Genomic DNA, 21,186 nt, shown 5'->3' with positions numbered 1-21,186 from the left:
CCTGATGAACTTTGCTATTTGCCTCACACTTGTGGATTTGAAGATTGTGGATCTGAAGTATCAGCAGACGACATAGACAACATACTTAACCAAAGAGACATTTATGTCCAAGCAGAACTCGCCAAGGAAGTTGATGATGAGCTACTGGGGTATTTTAAGTATGTCATGAGAGAAGAAGGCCTTACACATCCACCAGAGGATTGGAGGCAAGCCAAGGACATGTATGAGAAAATAATGCAGCTTGCAGAGTCCTAACTGCTTATTTTACCTCACCCTAAGGGACTAGTGAAATGGTACTGGGGGCGGGCAGATAAGATACGGGGTGGGTCATCAGTTTTTGAGCCTTTTGTAAGGGGTAGGTTGTTCAATTTTAGCTACCCATGGTGGGTCACATTTTTTCTATCCACCACATTTTCACATGCTCCAGCTCACCTCCCCACCCCCCTCCACATACACACACTTCTTACCTTTTGACCAGTCCCTAAAGGCCTGTTTGAAAATTACCGTCATAATACATTTGCCAGGGTGTGATTATTTGTCCTATCTGTAAGAATGGAATTAAGAATGCTTTTGGCAGTTGGTGCATATATTCATATATATTATTAATAAATACCGGTATAAACAAGGAACCCAAAAACTTGTATCTGATTTTAAAGAAACGAAAAGTAGGCTTCTGATCCCACAGAACAAAATAGCATATTTGCTATATTCATAAATTTTACCATATGTGATTGCAAGGCAAAGTGTAGAAAGTTTGATGCATAGCACATGCAGCATGCGTATAATTCCCTCTAAATATTAGGCCAACCCTGAAGTTTAAACTATAGTATTTTTTTCTCAAACAGACCAATTAGTTCAGTTTATAGCTGTTAAAACTATAAAGATTAACTGAACTGTTTAAAAATACTGGTATTGTTGAATAATATTTCAATTATGTTGAAAAATGATGGAATGTTATTTTGAATACGGTATGAACTGTTCAATTGACATTGGTATACATGATGTCTTGGAACAGTTCTTTATTAATAAGTATCAGTTATGTATAATGTAGTTATTTCTATGGTAATTATAAGCTCTCAGTGCTACCCATTATTTTACAATTGATTATTTTGAGTTTGATCAGAGTCTAGAATCATTTATACCTTCATTTCTGATAAATCTATCCTTGAGTTTCCACAAACCATGTCAACAAAAAAGGCTTGTAAATATCAAAAAGCTACTGAACACTAGCAAGATTGTCCTACTTGTTAAATTTAAAATTAGCTAGTCTTGTAAACTGAAATAACTTACAGCAAAATTAAATCTTAGCTGTATTTTTTCTTCAAACAATGTTTTGGGTATACTTTAGGTTGAAGCCCTTGGCCACCTTTTTGGAGTGGCAGTGGCAGAAAGCCTGACATCATAAACCCAACAAAATTCATTGAACAAATGAACAGCTAAAAGGATGTCCGATTATGATCTACATTTAAACATCTCCAAAGACAAATCCATCCTTCAAAGCCCCCCCCCCCCCCCCTTGAAATGAAGTTTTGAAATCCTCTATGGCTACTAAATGCACTGGTATGCGAAGTAACAAATCACATGTTGAAGCTGTTGGGAAGCATTTGCAGTTGGAGACACAACCGTGCACAAATGTCCGCTGTAATTTCTCTTCAAAACCAATGACAGGAACTGCAGGTGACCTAGTGATAAATTGCATGATTTCAGTCAGTTCAATACCTGGCACCCCTGAAAAAAAATTAAAATGTCATCCCTGAACCTTTTTAGTTACAGGGATGAATATGTAGGTTCAAGGTAATTCCTGTATATCTGCACCTAGAGTAAGTGAAGACGACTTTGGTTGCATAAGACATTAGAACCATTCCTTTTTTGCTTGAGTAGTACTGGCCAGTGAACATTTTTTTCACGTAACATGTTATGTGATATATACATAGTAATGCTTTTGGCACAAAAAGTCAAGCCCCTCAATTACTCTCAGGTTCATTTACCTTCATGGGCAACCATACCAACATAGTCACTAAAGACTTTGTAGGCATCAGTTTCCTTGGCCTTTTTTTGCTGCTCTTGACTAAAGTTGACTTTAAACAGGTTGATGAATCTGTCCTCATCCAGCTTCTCTCCAGTGTGACTCATGCAGAAGATTAGCCGCATTACTTCAGGGTTTGCCTATATTGCTGCAAGGATTCCACAGGGTGCAAGGCCTTCCATTAGCTGTGATACCATAGGCAATCTCCCCTGTACAACATTTCCAATCATGATGGCTCTACATAGGAAAAAGTAATAACTTTTTGGCAACTGTAAGTTGGTACATGGTGAAATATCACATCTGATGAAACATACAACATTAAGCTTTAAATGGACAAAACAGACATGCATTAGATTACCTCAATTTTTTCTCTGCTTTGTGCAGTGCATTTTGAAGGTACACCTCTAAAGCAAATGTCGTTTAAGACATCAAGGCCTTGATCACAACACAGCAGCTCTTGCACATCTTCGTCTCTCTCACACTGCAACAGCTGTGTACAATAAAATATCATTTCTATGTTAACTGGAAGTGTTTACTCCAATCCTTTCAGTTCATTTTGTCAAGTATCCCAAGGACTTTTGGCCAGGGTTGTAGTTAACTGAAACACCTTTCCAAGTTATAGGCATGAAGAAGTATGCAAGATAATTTGTATTATTATTATTATTATCATTACAATTATTATTAATATTATTTATTTATAGGAACGAATGGTCATTTTACTTAAACATATTAAATATTAAGCTAAGCATTCTTGATTTTAGAGTAGCCCCTAGTTATATGATGATGTCAGTGTAACTCTAAAGAATAATACAATTGAAAAACCATGGAAGACAAATTTTGAAAATTTCATCCCCTCAATCTTTTCACAACATAGTCGCACTTGATTTTTAGGTAGATGTACCTTTTCCACAAAGTTTTTCATCTCTGATGCTTTAATGTCACAGATACTGAGATCAAGCTCTTCACTAGGTCCCATGATCCTGTAGTCATAAACCGACTTTTTAAGGAAACAAGGTGCTGTACCATCCTGCAGGATAGAGGCAGCCATAAGGTTTCCTGCATACAGGAATTCGTTTTCAGCCAATGCAGCCGTTACATACATACATACATACTTTATTTGCAACTCCCCAAAGGGGCTTTTCAGTTACAAAAGGAATAAAAAAGATAAAAATACATCAGTTAAAATGAATAAACAAACTGGGAAAGGAGTCTAAAATTAATTACAGTATTAAAGATTTAAAAATTTACAAAGTTTAAAATTGAATATTAAGAATTTACATTATTAACATTTAAAATATGTTTGGTCAAGTGTCCCTTAAAAGCTTTCATAGAAGGTAAACTTTTCAAATCATCACTCAGCTCATTCCAGATTTTTGCTCCACGCTTTTTGCTCAGCTGTTGAAGCTGTTAGAACACTAGTAGCAAACAATCTTCCTTTTATTTCTTTGAGAACCTCTGAAAACATTGGCAATCATTGCCATTTGTGATCTATTAGTGAACACACTTGATAACATGGATACTCCAGAAAAGAAATGGCCTCATAATTACTAAATGATATGTTTTTTTAGGTGTTACTTATACTAACACATTACACGAAGTCGTGTTATTCTCCTTCTAGATTAACTGAGTGTCTTTGACATAACATCATGTTATGTTTTTGGAGAGGAAGAACACACACTGGCGGACACAAGAGAATACTTTAATGAGCATGCACACATGGCAATAACCGCTGTATACAATGTACCACATATCACATCATTCCTATGCAAACTGTTTAGAATGAGCAGAAATGAGTTCACTTTAAGAAAGACTCAACTATTTCAAGTTTCAACTATTTATTAGAAAGCAGCTTAGATACAGCCACGGTTTAAATCAATGGCTGACCTTTTGTGTTGCAGTGAACACTTTATATTGATGTAAATTAAATTGGTTTTCAAGTTATGGAAGCCATAGAAGAACTGACCCACGAAGAACTCTCTTCTGGGTCCCCCACTGTGTTCTGCTGGCTCTCCAACAAAAATAACTTTAAGTCTGTTTTCTGGTTTTATCCACTGGCATCTTTTCCTAGCCTATACATAATCAAGAAACAGCTGACCCCTTATGTTTATTCTTAACTGCGATTCACGCTTGTCCACCAAAGGGCTAAGGAGATCAGAGAGAGGCAAAGCATTGCTTGCAGTATTGGTGCATGTTTCAGTCAAAGTAGCTACATATTCACCTGGAATGTCATCTGATGGTGGGGTTTCCATTAGCCCCAAAAATGAAAATCTGTAGGCATTTTCTGCACGTAAATCTGCATGTACTGCAATTTCATCAGTAAGGAAGTGGCCATGGCAAGTTGGACATTTCTTTTTATGCCATCCTTGGCAGCCAGGTTTTCTTGATGAGTACTGGTGGAAATTGCTCAACCATGTTGCCTGACACTGGATCCACAGCTGGCTGCAGGAGGAATCTGAGAGCCATCAATAACAGGTTCTGCAGGACTCTCAAACACAGGAATGTCAAACCTCGATTATCCGGACTATTCCATTATCCGGACTTTTTTCTCTGGTCTCAATTTTTTCGTGAATATTAATTAGTTGTGATCTTGAAAACTCCAAGTTGCAAAAAGCCCAATAATCCTTTCAAAAGACTGTTGAAACAGCGTATTATCCTGTGCACTTTTCAAAATTTGCAATTGCGACAAGACAAAGAAATATTCTGACGCGTTCAGCTGATATCTGATTGGCTCAATTGTTTTGTTACCAAGGGAATTTCATGCTTGATTGGTTCCTTCCGCATGGGTTATGTAAACACACGAGCGAGTGATCGTAAACACAAATCAAAAACATGTCTATGAAGCGAAAGTGAGCCGTTCTATCAATTAAAGATAAGCAGATAATAATTTCACGTTTGGATAAAGGAGAGAAAGGAACAAATTTAGCTCAAGAATTTGGCATCAGCAAGCAGCAGATCTCTGACATACGGAAGAAGAAAGACAAGATCATAAAATTTACTGACAGTATCGAGACAAGCGAAGGATTAAAACGAAAGTCCCTGATCAAGCTACATGTCTTTGCTTGAACATTTCGGACCTTTGTAAATACCTGAAGTGAAAGTTTTTATTTGTAAATACATACAGGCTGTGTAGATGTCACAATTAAAATGATGTTTTCTTTGCTGCATACCTATTGTTTACATTTCTATCTAATTAATAAACATGTTTTCGATTATCCGGACTATTTACCGAGGTCCCGACGAGTCCGGATAATCAAGGTTCGACTGTATGTCAATTAGATCATCCTTGCAAGGCTATTTCTCTGCTCTTCGGTCTTTTTTTTTTGTATTTTATTGTTTTTATTTGTAAGTTGTGCAATGGACAAGCAAAGAGATACTGTAATGCTAGTTTTACAATTTTACATTAAAAAAAAGAAGAAAAGGGGAGGTAAAGAAGCCTATTACAATGTAAATATAAATAGATCTCTACATACATTATCACAAAAACATAAAACTAAATTAACTGAAGCATAGTAGAAATTTGTTCCATTTTTCATAATGTTTTACCAATTTATTGCTGTTAGCTGCAATTTTCTGTTCAATCTGGCAAGTTGCTTTAACCTTGGCCATGAAGACCTTTAGAGAAGGATATATAATATTTAATTTACAGTTATAAATATAATATTTAGCTAATAAAATAAAATGGTTTAGAATATGAAAGTCCTCTGTGACATTGAATACACCGAAGATAACATTTTCTAGCATTAAGGATGTCCAGATTACCTTTTTTTCAGAAATCCAGGAACAAAGCAACTGCCAGAAAGATTTTGTTACATTGCAATGAAAGAATAAGTGCTCAGGGGACTCGACTTCTGTTTGACAAAAGGCGCAAAGTGGAGAGTCAATCATTTTAAGTCTGAATAATTTTTCATTTGTAAAAACAATGTTATTTAACAGCTTGTACTGAAATTCCCTAGTTTTTGTATCATGTGTGACCGTAAACGGAAGAGAGTAAATTTCTTTCCATTCCAGAGAAAGATTTGGGTACTTTAGTTTTATTTTCTTTTGAGCAGAAGGCGCCGTTTGCTTTTTGCGTTTAAATTCATTGTAAAGCATTTTCAAAGTTACTTTCAAAACATTTACCGTAGCGTTTTCTGTGTTAATTTGAAACGTGTCATTCGAGGGGGGACAAATATGTTGCTGACTTTGTTTGATGATAAGCTTCCATTCATTGGGAATAGCATTAACGATGCCATTAATTTAAAAAGGTGGACAGGAGATAGTCGAGCTTGTAATAATTTTTCACTTTCGAGAAACCTACCATTGTCAGATATCAAATCTCCTATTTTAACAATTCCATGGACAGCCAGGTGTTTTATATAACACGACTTGTTCTCAATAAGGATAAACTTATTGTTCCATATTGTTTGGTTAATAACATCGTCATAAGAAACAACGTTAGTTGTACTAACATAAGACCACGCATCGAGACACTCTTTGTAGAAGTCCGGTAGATAAATAGGAAGTTTACGGGTGTCAAAATTGCAGCATAAAATAGATTTTCCGCCCATGTCACCTAAGAACGCTTCAAGGGCGCTCTTCCAAGGGCTATTGTAGTCTTCAATAAATCGTTTCAATGCAATAACTCTCTGTGACAAAATCATTGATTGGATATTGAGCACTTTTAGGCCACCGTTCTGTATATCATTAATAAGAGCAGTCCGTTTTATCTTGTCATTCTCTTTCCAGATAAAACCATAGAGCAGTTTGTTCACATCTTTAATAAGATCTTCTGAGACTGAGATTAGTGAGGCCTTATACATAAATTTGGGGATAGCAAACGTTTTAACGATTTGAATTCTGCTGAGTAGTGTGAGACCTCGCCACTTCCAAATATTAAGAGTTTTTTTTAATAGACTTGAGAATAGAACTGAAGTTTAAATTCCTTCTCGTTGTCTTATGATAATCAAAATAAATTCCTAATATTTTAATCGATGTGCACGTTTTATGATAAAATTCTTCTTGTACTAATTTTTGCGGTCCAATTGCAAATAGTTCAATTTTGTCATCATTTACACGTAGACCGGAAAACCTTGAAAAGAATTTAAGAATTACAAATAGGTGCAAATAAGAAAGCCTATCTCTTAAGAAACATGTTACATCATCAGCAAAAAGGGTTAATTTTATTTCCTCATTATTGATTACTAAGCCGTGGATATTACGATCTTGTCTAATGAAACATGCAAGTATTTCCAAAGATAGAATGAAGAGCAGAGAGAGAATAACTCCATGGCTGACAGAGAAAAAATTGGTGGCGAAACCATTGTTTAAAACGCAACTTGATAGATTTGTATAAAAAGTTCGGATCCATTGCAAAAAATATGTTCCGAAATTAAAGTTTTGCAAAACTTTGACCAGGAAAGCTTGGTTAAGGGAATCAAAAGCCTTCTCAAAATCAATTGCTACCAGAATTCCGGATCTGTTACTTCTCTTTGCATATTCTAAAATATCATTGATTGTTCTTATCGCGTCAAAAATTGATCTTCTTTTGATAAATGCATTTTGGCTGTGATGAACAAGGAAGGGTAAAATTGATTCCAACCTCATAGCCATTGCTTTAGATGCAATTTTGACATCCATGTTAATCAGCGAGATTGGACGCCAGTTTTTCAGAAGTCTTTTGTCTTTATCTTTCTTGTCAATTAGCATAATCATTGCTTGCTTTTGGGAGGTGGACAATTCACCATGGTGATGTGCGAAATTTAGGCATTCAACGAGACATTTTCCAACAAAAGGCCAGAATGCTAGATAAAACTCAACCGTTAATCCGTTGTTTCCAGGTGTTTTATTTTTCTTAAAAGTTTTTAAAGCTGCGAAACATTCACTCATAGTAAGTTGTTTGTCTATTGAATCGCGTTGTTCAACTGTTAATTTACTGGTATTCTCTGTACTGAGAAAAGATTCAATTAAATTTTCGTCCGAATGGTCGACCTTCTTATCATACAGGTTTGCATAAAAAAACTGAATTTCATTTAGAATCTCTTTAGGATTTGTCGTACTTTTGTCATTTCCTGTGTTTAGTTTTCTTATGCAGCTTTTCTTTTTTCGAGAGTTCTCCAGATTCAAGAAGTATTTATTACTTTTTTCGTCATATTCATACCAGATCGCCCTTGATCTTACAATTGCTCCTTGTGCAATAAACTCGTACATACGGTCATAGTCTGTTTGAAGAATTTCCAAATCATTCAAATTTTTTGAGCTTGGGTCTTCCATATGCCATTTGACAATCTTTTATCTTCCTTTCCAAACTCGTTAATGTTGCTCTTCTTTCTCTAGCCTTCGATTTACTATAGACAATCATTTCTTGTCGAATTTTATATTTAATATAGTCCCACAGAACACGAGGATCTTCAATTTCTGTACCCTCCTCAATCCATGTACAATATTTATCTCTAATGAGTGATACACACGTTTCATCATCAATTAAGCTTGCATTGAACTTCCAAAAGGAGGGCCCATGACGTTCGTCTTCAATTCCGTTAATAAACAATGTGATTGCTGAGTGATCCGATTTAATCGCAGGTATGTCTACGCTCTCTACATATTCTTGCAAACTACTTGATGTTAGCCAGAAATCTAATCATCGTTGAATTACTGGATTTTTTTGTCACCACGAAAAACGCCTCTCATGCGGATTCCTAACTCTCCAAATGTCTATTAAGTCAAATGACAGACGGATTTGTTCTATAATTTTGACGGATTCTTTTAATTTAGGTTTTCCTCCTAAGCCATCAAACTCAGGATCTAAGATTACATTGAAATCTCCTCCAATGATTATATCACAATCAGCTTCTATATTTAGACTATCAAGCTCAGTTTGGATCTCCTGGAAAAAGGTGCACTGCTCGCTGGTTTTATTTGGAGCATAAATATTGACAAAAACAAATGGCTGCTCCTGCACATTGCCTATTAAAATGATATAACGGCCTTTCTTATCATGTGTACATGATTTCAATTCAAAATTAATCCTTTCTATGACAAGAATTAAAACACCTCTACTATGCTCAGAGCCGTGAGCAAAGTAAAGATCTCCTTTCCACTGGGTTTTCCATAAATTTTCTACATCTGGCGAACTGTAAGTTTCTTGCAAAAAGACTATGTCGGCCTTATTTTTAGACAACCAGTGAAAGAGTGCCTTTCGCTTCTCAAAAGTTCAAATTCCCTGAGCATTGAGTGATAACAATCCAAAATTTACATTGCGCTTTGAGAATTAGACAAATTAAGTACAGAAAAATAACTTTTACCTTGCTCCTTTGTGTGAGAAAACAATGTGAAGGACTTATGTGCGACGAAAATTAGAATGAGGTGATAAAGCCTCCTGAAAAATGAAAACCGAACATTGACAAAAAACAACAGTATTGAAAACATACAAACAACAAACACGTTACACAATAATATGGAAAAAGGTATGAAAATAGCAGCCAGCGTAAAGCTGTTAATTAAGCTACCAACAGACAAGGTCTTGCAACTAGAATGGTAAATACAGACAGTATAAATTAATTTTGTGGCTCCATTACATTTCAAAAAGGAATAGAAAAAAAAGAAAACATAGTCTGAGTGGCAAGTCTAAGCAGAAAATAATCTGCCATCAATAAACAGTTTATCAGGCTCAGCCCTACTGAAACAGGCCGACTTGCCCGCCTTCTTTGCAGCAAAAAAATTAGGCAGCACCTTCTTTCTTTGATCAACAATTTCTTTGGGCAAGTCCACAGATATTCCAAAATTTTTACCTTTCAATTTCCTGGCGTTGGTCATGACCCTTTCATGATCCGGATAGCGCAGAAAACGTGCGATGATCTGTCGAGGTTTGTTTGCTCGCTGGTTAAAGCGGCCAATTCTGTGAACTCTCTGAAATTCTATATCACTGGCATCGTCGATGCCAAGCTCTGACTGCAAGAAATCTATCAGCACTTGCCGTGTGTCCTCTGCACCTTCAGGGTCTTCTTCAATACCATAAAAACGAAGGTTTTCTCTCCTTTGGTAAACTCCCATGTACAGAACCTCTTGTCTGAGAGCGGTGCAGTCTTTCTCCAGTTTCTTTAGCCCTTCGACCTTGCTGTTCAGGAACGCCAATCCTCTGTCGAGCTCTTCGATAGACTTCATTGCATTTCTTGTTGTCGCCTCCAGAGTTTCGACTTTCGTAGTTAACGTATTTACTTTAGCGTCCACGTTTTTGACATAGCTTCCAAGGTTGTCGAGTTTTGTTTCCATCGCCTCCAGTTTTTTAAGGACAATGTCAAGTTTAGGCAACACGTCTTCCGCCATTTCTAGTACTGAATGCACTTTGTCGATTCCGCAATCCTCTTCTGACAGGTCAAGTTTCGATCTTTTATCTTCAGATGGTCAGTTATCCTCCTCGCTAGAGGTAGAGCTACTCTTTGTGCTTTTTCTTTTAAGTTTTTGAAATAAATCTTCCATTAAAAACTTCAAAAAACTCCCCTAGATTCACATTAAGCCGGAGCACACAAAAGCGCATCTACTCTTGCTCCATGCCCGACCCAGTCTCTCTCTGCTCTTTGGTCTGACATGTCATCTGTTTCCCTATCTTTCTTGAACTCTGTTTCTGTACAAATATACAGATCCACCTTAGAGTAAGGCTTTGCTAGCTCTTGCTTATATAACACTACAGAGAAATCTTTGTCACTCTCCGGTACTTTAAGAACCACCTTTTGATCAGGATACAGCAAGATGTAATCTTCTCCACAGAAAAATTGATTGTGATCTGCGTGTTTTTTTACGGCAGCCTGGTACACCTTCACGACCCCATAATCTTTACCCACTTTCAACGCCACTCTTCTCTCGCTCACTATAGCCAAATTTCCTTCTTCATTTTCAGTTATTAAGCCAACGTTAATCACAACTCTATTGTCCACAACCTGTCTGGAACTGGATCCTGGATGGTTGACTTTCCTTTTAAAACCAGTTTGTTGTTTGGCTTGGTAAGCTTATGTCCTCTGCGTTCTTCCGCTTTGGAGGCCAAGTATTGTGAAAATGACCTCGTAGATGAAGAGGACAAAGCACGTTCATCTTCGGGTGTACTTATTCTTGCACTTGGATGTGATGTCTCTGCAACTTTCGAACCACATTTGAAGCAAAATTTGTCTCTAGGGTTCACTTTAGATCCACACGAGACACAAAACTCCACCATTTTGGATGGGGCAAAATGGCGGGAAAACCACTGACGCTGGCAGACTGCTGGTGCAATTAACACGTGACAAAACATTTTTTCAGATTTGCAAAATATTTTTTATCTCGTTCTATTTTACTCCTCGGAAGGGTTTGGGGACTGCTCTCGTCACACTCATTTGCTGAAGCACATTAAATAAGGTAAGCAAACACCGTGAGCAAACAACTTTCTGGCATAAATAAGGCCACTAGCGTGACATTCATTTTTCTCAAATATCCTATCTTAAAATAACAAGCATTTGATGATATCTTCAGCAAAGGTGAGGCACGAAAAAACCACTACATGGACAATCAACTCACAAGGTATTTGGCTGGAGCAGGGGAGGTGGAGGGAAACCTTAAAGTTCTGTTAAGCCTGGCGTTGCCGTTGAATGGCGAGGAGGCCGAAATTAACAGTGCATGCAATCTAAGTAATATCAGTGCGCCCACCCACTTTCATCTGATTGGAGGTTATTAAGTGATCTGCCATTCCTGCTCCAACCAAATAACCTTGATGTCTATTACCAACAGTCAAAAAAATGGCTCAATATAAAATGACATTATATGTACTGCATATGTTTGTTTTCTGGTTTTAGCAGCAACTCTTGGACTTCCAAACTTGTTTAGGATTTGCAAAATAATATTTGTGGAGTCTAATTTTATTAAGATTTGTAATAGTTTTTGAGATCTGATAAAATCTTCAATGATGATTTCCAAAAAAACATGATTTGAAATATTTTTTCGGATTTTAAAAAATTTTTTTTCAGATTTCGGAAATATTTTGGGATTCTCCCTTATCGGCTTCAGTACTTTCATCCAACCAAAAAAATCACAACTTAACTGTTTCAAAAATCAGAACTGAACAGTGAAAAATAAGAACTGAACTGTGAAAAATCACAACTAAACTGTTTCAAAAATCGCAACTGAACAGTGAAAAATCACAAGTGAACTGTGAAAAATCACAACTGAACTGTGAAAAATCACAACTGAATTGTGAGCCTTCAGGGCCATCATACAATTGTCATTTCTGTTTTTCTTCCTCTATTTTCTCAAGACATTGAAAAACGGAATTTGAACTCTTCGTTTTCTTGTTCTGTTGTATTATTTCGAGACAGTAGCCTATTAAGCTGACACTAACATTCTTCTGGTGCAAAATTCGGGCTGGAGACCGGGAATAAAATGCAGACTACAGACTTTTTAAGTATATATCGACGGTGTTATTTCCATTATCGATTTCTAACCGGAAACTGGTTTATTCAGGCATATTGTAGTTAAAGTTTGCAATGCTCTGGTTAGCCTGAATATCACTCAGGTTAGCCTAAATAACGCTCCGGTTTGCCTGTTTACGGCTAGCTCTCAATGATGGAAACAGTGACACAACTCAGTTAAAAAGTCTACAGTCTGCATTTTACCCCTGGTCTGCAGTCTGCATTTTTACCCTCAGTCTGAATTTTACCCCAGTCCGCAGTCCTAAATTTTACACTGACCAGATATCGACTGTTCCATCTGCAAATGACCTCTTTATTTACCATGCCAACTGAAAAACCTTTTTACACTCAGCAAACTACTATGCAGCCCCTTAGATTCAGGTAACGGTTCTTGATTACGTCGAGAAGGTCTTCATAACTATTATTTTCCTCAATATGAAAGAGGCAGACAAAGACTTCATCAAGGATGTGCACATGGTTTCCAGGTCTATTGTTAGCGACAGGAAGTGCCAGCATTCTTCTGAGCTGGTTTAGGTAGCATATGAAAGTGACAAAAACACAGAAACGAAAAACGGAAATCAATATCTCAGAACAAAAAAAACGAAAGACGAAAAAAAGAAATGACAATCAGAATTCTGTTGTCCAAAGTTGTGGGAAAACGAATAACAAAAATAGACGTTAGAATTCCATTTTCAATGTAGTAGGAAAACGGAAAACGAAAATGGAATCTTGAATTTCCTTTTCCAATGGCGTGGGTAAACGAAAAACGAAACTGGAAGTTTCACACATTCCGTTTTCCCACATCGTAGGAAAATGGTTGGCACTAAGGTACACAATGCGAATGCATGTACTTGAGTGCCAACTGTTTTTCTACAATTTAAAAAAACGAAATTTAAACTTTGATTTTCAATTTCCAAGAAAACAAAAATTGAAAATTAAACATAAAATTTCAATTTTCAATCTACAAGAAAAACGAAAATTAAAATTTGATACCAATTTTCAATTTTCAATTTTCAATTTTCGTGGAAAATAAAAATTGAAATTCGGATGCCAATTTCCACATTTCAATTTTTCGAGTGTTTCTTACTTCCAGTACAGAAAGCCTGGAACGAACAAAGACCGGAAGACAACAAAAACCAATAGTTTTGGCACCCGAATTTTAATCTCAAAACATCCACTTAACTTTCCCTACAGGTTATTTCCCACACCAGGTGCACGGCAATCAATGCCTGACGAAACCAAAAGACGTATCGCAAATGAACACATAGGGGGACACTTTATTTACTGAGCTCTGAACTATGTGGGTAGCTGTAGCCATTTAGCTGGTTTCTCGAAGATTATTGAGGGTGACCATGTAGGAAATGACACCATTTGAGGAAAGGAGTAAACTAAAAGCTCCAAATATAATTCCAAAAAAGAATATTGAAGTGCCAGTAATTACAAACAAGAAAAGTCTGTTTATGTGTACATCAAACAAACATTGGTAAAAAAGGAAAGGAATTAAATGGTTGTCACTGGCTAAAAATATGGTTATTGGACGTTTCGGCCACTACTGTTGCCTTCTTCAGCAAAAGATGGAAAATGCAAATGTTAAACGGCGTCCTGCTAGAATATGTAATAGATGTGTGATAAAACTAAATGAGCAATAGTCTCTAGAGTATTCTTAATGAGTGTAAAAATTCTTAATGCCATTGTACACGTTCGGTAGCACTATGTGTTCGTTTATAGCGTTCCTGTCTCGCACGGAATGCCAAGCTTCAAGAATTAGTCTTTGTTTCCATACTGATGATCTGTCGACAATTTCAACATTCTCCAAATCTATTTGGTGACCGTTGAGCATATGGTTTTTGGCCAATAAAGAGTTTTTGTCCAATGTTGCTATAGCCTTTGCGTGTTCTTTCATACATGTTTTTAACGCGTGTGATGACTGACCAACATAAACACAGTCACAATCTTTACATTTTATCTTGTAAACAATGCCTCTGGAAGCCTCTTTCTCGATCTTGTCTTTAGGTTTTTTGAGTATGTTCGAGATGGTACGAATAGGTTTATGGGCGACCTTGATATTGAAACCTCGAAGAACGTTTGCGACTCTTTCGGAAAAACCTTTGGCATGGGGAAGGATGACAAAACCACGATGATCGGTATCGTTTGTTTCTTGTTGTCTACTCAGTTGGCGGCCATTGTGAATGAAATTTGCAGGGTAGTTATTAGTGGCAAGGGCTTTCGTTACTCGTTTAGTTTCCCGTGAAACTTCCTCCTCCGTGGAAGGAATGTTCCTTGAGCGATCCATGAGAGTGCGCACGACCGAGTGTTTATGCTGAGGATGGTGGTGTGATTTGAAATCAAGGTAACGGTTGGTGTTAGTAGCTTTCCTGTAAACAGACACAGCGATCGAGCCATCTTCTTGTGTGGTTGTTTTTGTGTCGAGAAAGGCAATGGAACCTTCTGATTCTATCTCGATTGTAAATTTGATGTGAGGGTTGATGGAATTGAGATGTGAGTGGAATTCATCTACGTGCTCTCTTTTAACACATACGTGGCTGTCATCTACGTATCTAAACCACCATTTAGGAGGGTTAGGGGTCGATGAGAGAGCCTTTTCTTTGACATGTTCCATGACGAGATTGGCCAAGATGGCGCTGACTGGGGATCCCATCGAACAACCGAAAATTTGTTGGTAATGGTTGCCTTGGAATATGAAGAAATTGTTGTCAAGGACAAACTGTAGAAGTGTCATGATATTTTGGATAGACAAGTTAGTTCTTTCCGGTAGTGATTGGTCAAAGTCCAGTCTCTCTTTAACCACTTCGATTGCTAGGTGGGTTGGAATGCAAGTAAACAGTGACACGACGTCAAAAGATACTAGAATCTCGTCGGGATCTACTGATAGATCGGGATCTACCAAATAGATTTGGAGAATGTTGAAATTGTCGACAGATCATCAGTATGGAAACAAAGACTAATTCTTGAAGCTTGGCATTCCATGCGAGACAGGAACGCTATAAACGAACACATAGCGCTACCGAATGTGTACAATGGCATTAAGAATTTTTACACTCATTAAGAATACTCTAGAGACTATTGCTCATTTAGTTTTATCACACATCTATTACATATTCTAGCAGGACGCCGTTTAACATTTGCATTTTCCATCTTTTGCTGAAGAAGGCAACAGTAGTGGCCGAAACGTCCAATAACCATATTTTTAGCCAGTGACAACCATTTAATTCCTTTCCTTTTTTACCAATTTTTAACATACCTGGCTACACACCGAACATTTTTAACATCAAACAAACAATTCAAAGATTTCTTCCTTAAAGCCGGGTAAAACGTTTTACACACTGTTTTCAGGGTGCCCTCACTGAGTTATTTTGTGAAATGAGAATACCTGGAACTCTTTTTTTTTAACAACTTATCAATGCTGTTATGAGATGAAACTACCTATTTGTTCACAAGAACCACTCTAAACTGGTTTTATTTACCCTCAACAGATTTAGTCTGCTTTTTCAAAAACTGACTTTTTTTTTCTATTTCAGTATTCCAAATATTTGCACCACAAAGCTTTGGTGCAACAACTGGTGGGATTTCCAACACATGAAATTTTAGTGGTTTTGCAGAAGGGGTGTATGTGTTGCATCCCACAAAATAGCACTTGGTTCTTTCCAGAATTTCATCCAATGGCAGTGGATGTTTTCCAGTGGTCAACTGCTGTGATTCAGGAGCATAGGAAATCTGATAGCATAAAACTGATGCATCCATTATTAGGGTATGTAAACAAAATTACTATGATGTGGCATGTGACATGCACTATAACTTTAAATCTATGTTTCATGTTGGCTTTTACTTCCGACCCATTCAATGTTTTCAATAGAAACAAGTAATGATAGAATGTTACTACACAGCCATCTCTGTTGCAGTAATAAATATTTCAATACTTGAATTACCGGTAAGACTGCACACACATGAAAAAGATAGCCTGCATAGCAAGCATTTCCATGTGGTTTTTGAGTGCTAAAAAGCCAATTTACGAATGTTCGTTGTGTGTGAAAAAGTGCTTAAGAGCCACTGCCCACAAGTATGGACCAAACAACGGCACAAGTCGAAAAATCGATTTTGCTCATTTTTTGTCCATAGATTGGCTCTAGCTAGTAAACAAACGGACCATAGTTAGTTTCTGCTAATGCAGCTTTTTTTGGAAGAAATTTGCGAAAAACGATTTCGCCCCAATTGAGCTCAAAATCTGCTTGCGGTTATGCTGAATTTTGTGAAAATTTGATTGCTTCGCGCGTCGCACAGCAGCTACTTGAGAATCTTTCAATGGTTTTTATATTCAGCTTAGGTCTTCATGGTATGACGGAGCGAAAAATAAAATAAATCGAGGTTTCGTTTGAGCCCGAAACGAGATCGAACAGACACGCAAAATATTGCTATGTGTTACAAGTGAATTATAGCACTAAAATATCGCCATATTTTTCTATGGGCTATAACTTTAAATGCCATAAAAATACTTTCTACGGGTTAACTATACACCCACCTGTTTGAAAATCAAAAAACATCTCTGGGCAAATGGTTTTAAGTCGCCCGCCTTGGCCTGTGTTTCTCATAAATTTTTCCATGAACCGCCGTGGGAATGTAATCAATTGCGTGACGCGGGCGGTCACCCAGAATACATAGCTCGTTTCAAATAAACCGCAGATGGCTATCAAAGAACATTTGGGTGAAAAAAGAAAAACATAATAGACCACTTTTACCTTTAATATTTTGAAAGGGATCGCTTCAGAAAATTCGTCATTTAAAAACGCCAATTAGAAGCAATTTACTTGGAGTTCGGGTGTTACTGCTATGTCGTTTTAAGCTGTCGTTCCTTCTTTGATCATTTTAATTACAAGGACGAGTTCTAGAAAGAAAGTCGATCTAAGTTCATTTGTTAAGCGTAATAACAAGTTGATATTGTTGGTTTGCAGCCTTACGTGATCTGAAGGAACGCTGCAGTGATTAAATTTGTATTTGTTGATTTCGACGGATCGATTCCCGGTGAAACGTATTTTATTTGAACCAGTCAGCTTGTCAACATTTCGTGCCTTTTCTCCTTTTAAAGAGTCGGAAAAAGTAAACTAAACAAATCCTAAAAGTTTAAATCATAAATAAGGGACATCAACAGTGCCAGTGTCTCGGTAAGCTATTAATTTGAACAATTACTGTGCCGGACGGATTGCTTTCCAGGTTACGCACGTACTGAACATATAGTTCATTGTGCGCGAATGTTTCTGTTTCAAACAACTGAAATGTTCAATAATATTATCTTGACAAATATTTTTTCTTCAGTCTTATTAGAAACTTAGAGTTCGGGTTAGGCTAACCCTAAACCTTTTTGGCGGCCAACCTATTTTGCCTAATTGCTTAATCAAATTATATATATTTCATTGAAATTCGCTCTTCCGTGACCAACTTCCGCGAACAAAACAAGATGGATGTTTGCTGTTCATTTAAGTCACTTGTTGGTGGGCAGTGTTCCTTTGATCGAAGAGACAGAAGCCAGTCTATAGAGATAGTTCCACTACTATCATGTAGTAAAGATATAACGCGCCACAAGTCACTCTGGCAATTCCAAGATGTGAAAAGTGAAGTAGACCTGATTCTTGCGCGTGCTGCGATGTTTACCGTGCCACAAAATGCCAATACCATGACGATTTGTCCATCACATCGTTCATCACTTGGTCTTGGTTGGACAAGGGGAACCGAGAGGTGTAGGGTCCCTCCAGAGATTTCAGAGCATAGAAACGTCAGAGGGAAATGGCCTAAAGCCGACTGGGGAATAAACAAAAACTTTTCCCAGTTTATCATGAAAAGAACGGGACATCTGGTTCACGTCGGATCAGGTAGATATTTTGACGTCCCACTCGTGTTAATATTCTTTACTTGTATGCAAACATTTTAACCAATTTCTGATTGTTTCAGGAATGTGCAGAAGATGCAGGGAAATTTTGTGTTCATTTTTTGAAGAAGAGAAGCTGCCGAAATTGTCAGAAGAGAAACCGTCTCCAGTTGTCACTCCTGATGACGACGACGATGTTGTAATTACTAAAATGAAAGAGCTGACAATGGTGAGAAGGATAGTCATAAGCCATTCGCCACTCTAAAAGTGTCTTTTTTGGGGCGATGTAATGAAAAATATCGAATACAATTTTTGCTGAAATACTGTTAGCATACGGACTGAGTCGCGAAGAGCCGGACGGCAAAATATTTGGCTAGAGGTCCGTTTGTCCTAAAAGAGAGCGAAGATACTCCCGTTCGGCCCGACCTCAATATTATTAAATATTAAAATATTTAATGGTACCACCTTTGCTGAACATGATTCTGGTTAGAAGTTGTTGTGAACTGCGCACGCTAAATGTGGGCGGGTTCCAACGGGAGGGGTAACCCCAAAACACTGACCCCCGGTCCGCGGACCCCCACTATGGACCAGGTCAGCGGACTACCCTACGGACCGTTCCACGGACTACCCCAACGGACCCCCTCTACGGACCACCCTGAAATAGTGTAAAAATAATAAATAAAGATTTTACTTATAGGTTGCCTAATAGTTGCAGACTCGTGTCGGTCATTTTTCGAGAGTTACACTGTGCAAATGTAACGGACTTGGGTTTTTAACACCCCACCCCCCTCCTCCCCCCCCCCCCCAAAAAAAAGAATGCCTAAAAGCTGTTTTCAGCGTAAGAAGATGCTGATGGTAAAAAGAAGGAAAGTTCTTACCTTCCATTCATGGCTCAATCTGGCTATGGAAGAGATATTTTTAGGCCGTTTATTCTTGTTTGTATCTGTTATTCCGCTGAGCAAATTGTGAAGCCTGGAACGAGTTCACGACCCCACGGGAGAATGGGCTGAACAAAATGGCAGAGGGGAAAGAGCACAAATTTCGAGGTTTCCCGGAGGCTTCCCCGTACGCGTCTTTCATATACCTGACGGCCACAGCAGAGGAAATGGTAATGTGTAATGATATAAATTGCGCTCGAGCCTGAATTCAGGTCTGTTACATTTGCACAACGTAACGTTCGAAATTTCACCGTCACGAGTAATCTATTAGGCAACCCGTAACTGAAATATTTATTTATTATTTTTATTCTATTTTGGGGGGTGGTCCGTAGAGGGGGTCCGTAGGGGTAGTCCGTGGACCGGTCCATAGGTAGCCCGCGGACCCGGTCCGTAGTGGGGGTCCGCGGACCGGGGGTCAGTGTTTTCGGGTTACCCCAACGGGAGATGTGTTATATTACTGGCGGAGAGGCTCCAAGCCCTTTTAGACGCCATTTTGATACAAAAGGTAACCCTTTCATATACCCTCCGAGGAAAATACTACCCCTTTCACATACCCACAGTAGCACATATCCCTTTTCCATAGGTTTGAATTGAGTATTTGTATTTCTGCATTTTTTATTTCTACTCTTGACGACAATAATACAATATTGTTGACAAACAAGTGCAGTGAAAAAAAAATGTAAAGGGCAAAATATAGTAAACTTATTGTATGCCCTTTAATTAAATACTTTTATTTTAGGATAAGAGAAGATTGACTAACCCTTAAAGTCCCACTTACGACTCTTAGATCAATCGACCATTCGGTGCAATTATTCGTTGCATTTTGAAATAGCCTTTACATATCCAAATGGCAGTTTCTCCCTCCTTTTTCTTTACTACTATTCATGAAATTCCAGGCCTGTAATAAACCTTGAAAAAGGACCCCTTTGGAGAGGAGCCTCCCCGTATGGTCCATCGTAGGGAGTAGTCCCCGGGCTGCGGGGCCAGATACCTTTTTCCTAGCCGGCTCAGGTGAACCGGTCTTGCCTTACAAACGCCAGTTCGAATTGTACAGGACCCGGTGAGAGGGGCGTATGGTGACATGACAAAAGTCCTTACGTATCACAGCAAAAGACATCAGTTGATCTTAAATGCTATTGTTCGCACTCAGCATGGGTTCAGCAATATGTTTCAGATTGCGAATGACACAGTTTTTATTATTATAACTGTAGTTCAGGTATGATAAAAGAGTGTATTTATGGCCATTACCTGCTATCATGCTTGCTTCGCTAAACACATTTGTTTTGTTAATTGTTAGGAAATTAGTGCAGGAGCAAGTCACAGTCATCTCTCTAGCACCCCATTCACAGAGCCAAGGGCAGGCTTTTCTTCACAAGCCGAAACACCTTTTGGTAGTTTATTTTTGCCTTCAGATACTGAAAGCCTTCAAGAGTCCTTCGAAGAGAGTACTCCTTTCGACACTTCGAGATTAGAGCTCAACAATTTCCTTGCGTCCAGGGATAAAAGTCCTATTCGATCTTCATTGAGTACACCTTGGGATAATGCTGGTGAAAGAACTAAACGTTACTATGTAAAGAAGGCAAGTGAAGTAGTAGCTGAATCCCTGAAAGTTATTGCTGGGGAAGAGTCTGATAAATTATGGGAGACGCTGGTCTCTTCAAGAGCCATGAAGCACCATTTCACTTTAGCATCCTCAGGAACAGAAGACGTCGATCTTGCTTTGCTGGAGTCTTTGGTAGAATGCTACAACAACGCTACCCAGTGGGACACGCGTCGTCAGATATTGTTGATAATGGTTGACAAGGTCAGTTTCAAGTCCCTTCAACGGTGGATTCCAAACCTGACACATTATCGTTTCAAAATTGCCAAACAGCACCTATTGCTGTATGGTAGAGGCTGTTCGGTTCCTAGACCTATACAGAAGAGGATGTGCGT

At 38.0% G+C, this 21,186-nt stretch overlaps 3 protein-coding genes and 1 pseudogene across 5 annotated transcripts in view; 1 reads left to right on the top strand and 3 right to left on the bottom strand.

Annotated features, from left to right (window-relative positions):
* Positions 1-1,467: 1,467 nt before the first annotated feature.
* LOC145486485 (G2/M phase-specific E3 ubiquitin-protein ligase-like) lies at positions 1,468-3,478 on the bottom strand (annotated as a pseudogene). The gene is made up of 4 exons (XR_014049291.1): positions 2,928-3,478; positions 2,385-2,516; positions 1,989-2,263; positions 1,468-1,682 (listed from the first exon to the last, which is right to left on the bottom strand). The product of XR_014049291.1 is annotated as a G2/M phase-specific E3 ubiquitin-protein ligase-like (transcript).
* Positions 3,479-8,544: 5,066 nt separating this feature from the next.
* LOC145486487 (uncharacterized) lies at positions 8,545-12,039 on the bottom strand. The gene is made up of 2 exons (XM_081465158.1): positions 9,793-12,039; positions 8,545-9,380 (listed from the first exon to the last, which is right to left on the bottom strand). The coding sequence occupies exons 1-2, from the start codon at positions 10,325-10,327 to the stop codon at positions 9,358-9,360; spliced, it is 558 nt and encodes a 185-aa protein (XP_081321284.1). The 5' UTR covers positions 10,328-12,039; the 3' UTR covers positions 8,545-9,357.
* A 3,863-nt stretch (positions 12,040-15,902) lies between these two features.
* Positions 15,903-21,186, bottom strand: part of LOC145486938 (uncharacterized) — a 20,800-nt gene continuing 15,516 nt past the window's right edge. The window contains exon 4 of one of the 2 annotated variants that reach the window (XM_081465644.1): positions 15,903-16,170. In XM_081465644.1, coding sequence (XP_081321770.1) covers positions 15,913-16,170 — 258 coding nt within the window. In that variant the 3' untranslated portion in view covers positions 15,903-15,912. The remainder of the gene's footprint in view (positions 16,171-21,186) is intronic. The other variant, XR_014049340.1, reaches the window with a different exon arrangement.
* LOC145488343 (uncharacterized) overlaps positions 20,014-21,186 on the top strand; it is a 1,910-nt gene continuing 737 nt past the window's right edge. Inside the window, exon 1 of the mRNA XM_081467184.1 lies at positions 20,014-21,186. This exon is cut by the window's right edge and continues 737 nt beyond it. Within this exon, the coding sequence (XP_081323310.1) occupies positions 20,918-21,186 (269 nt within the window). The 5' untranslated portion in view covers positions 20,014-20,917.

The sequence above is a fragment of the Orbicella franksi genome, chromosome 5 (assembly GCF_964199315.1).
Source record: "Orbicella franksi chromosome 5, jaOrbFran1.1, whole genome shotgun sequence".
NCBI lineage: Eukaryota > Metazoa > Cnidaria > Anthozoa > Scleractinia > Merulinidae > Orbicella > Orbicella franksi.
This window is presented reverse-complemented; position numbering and strand designations above follow the sequence as displayed.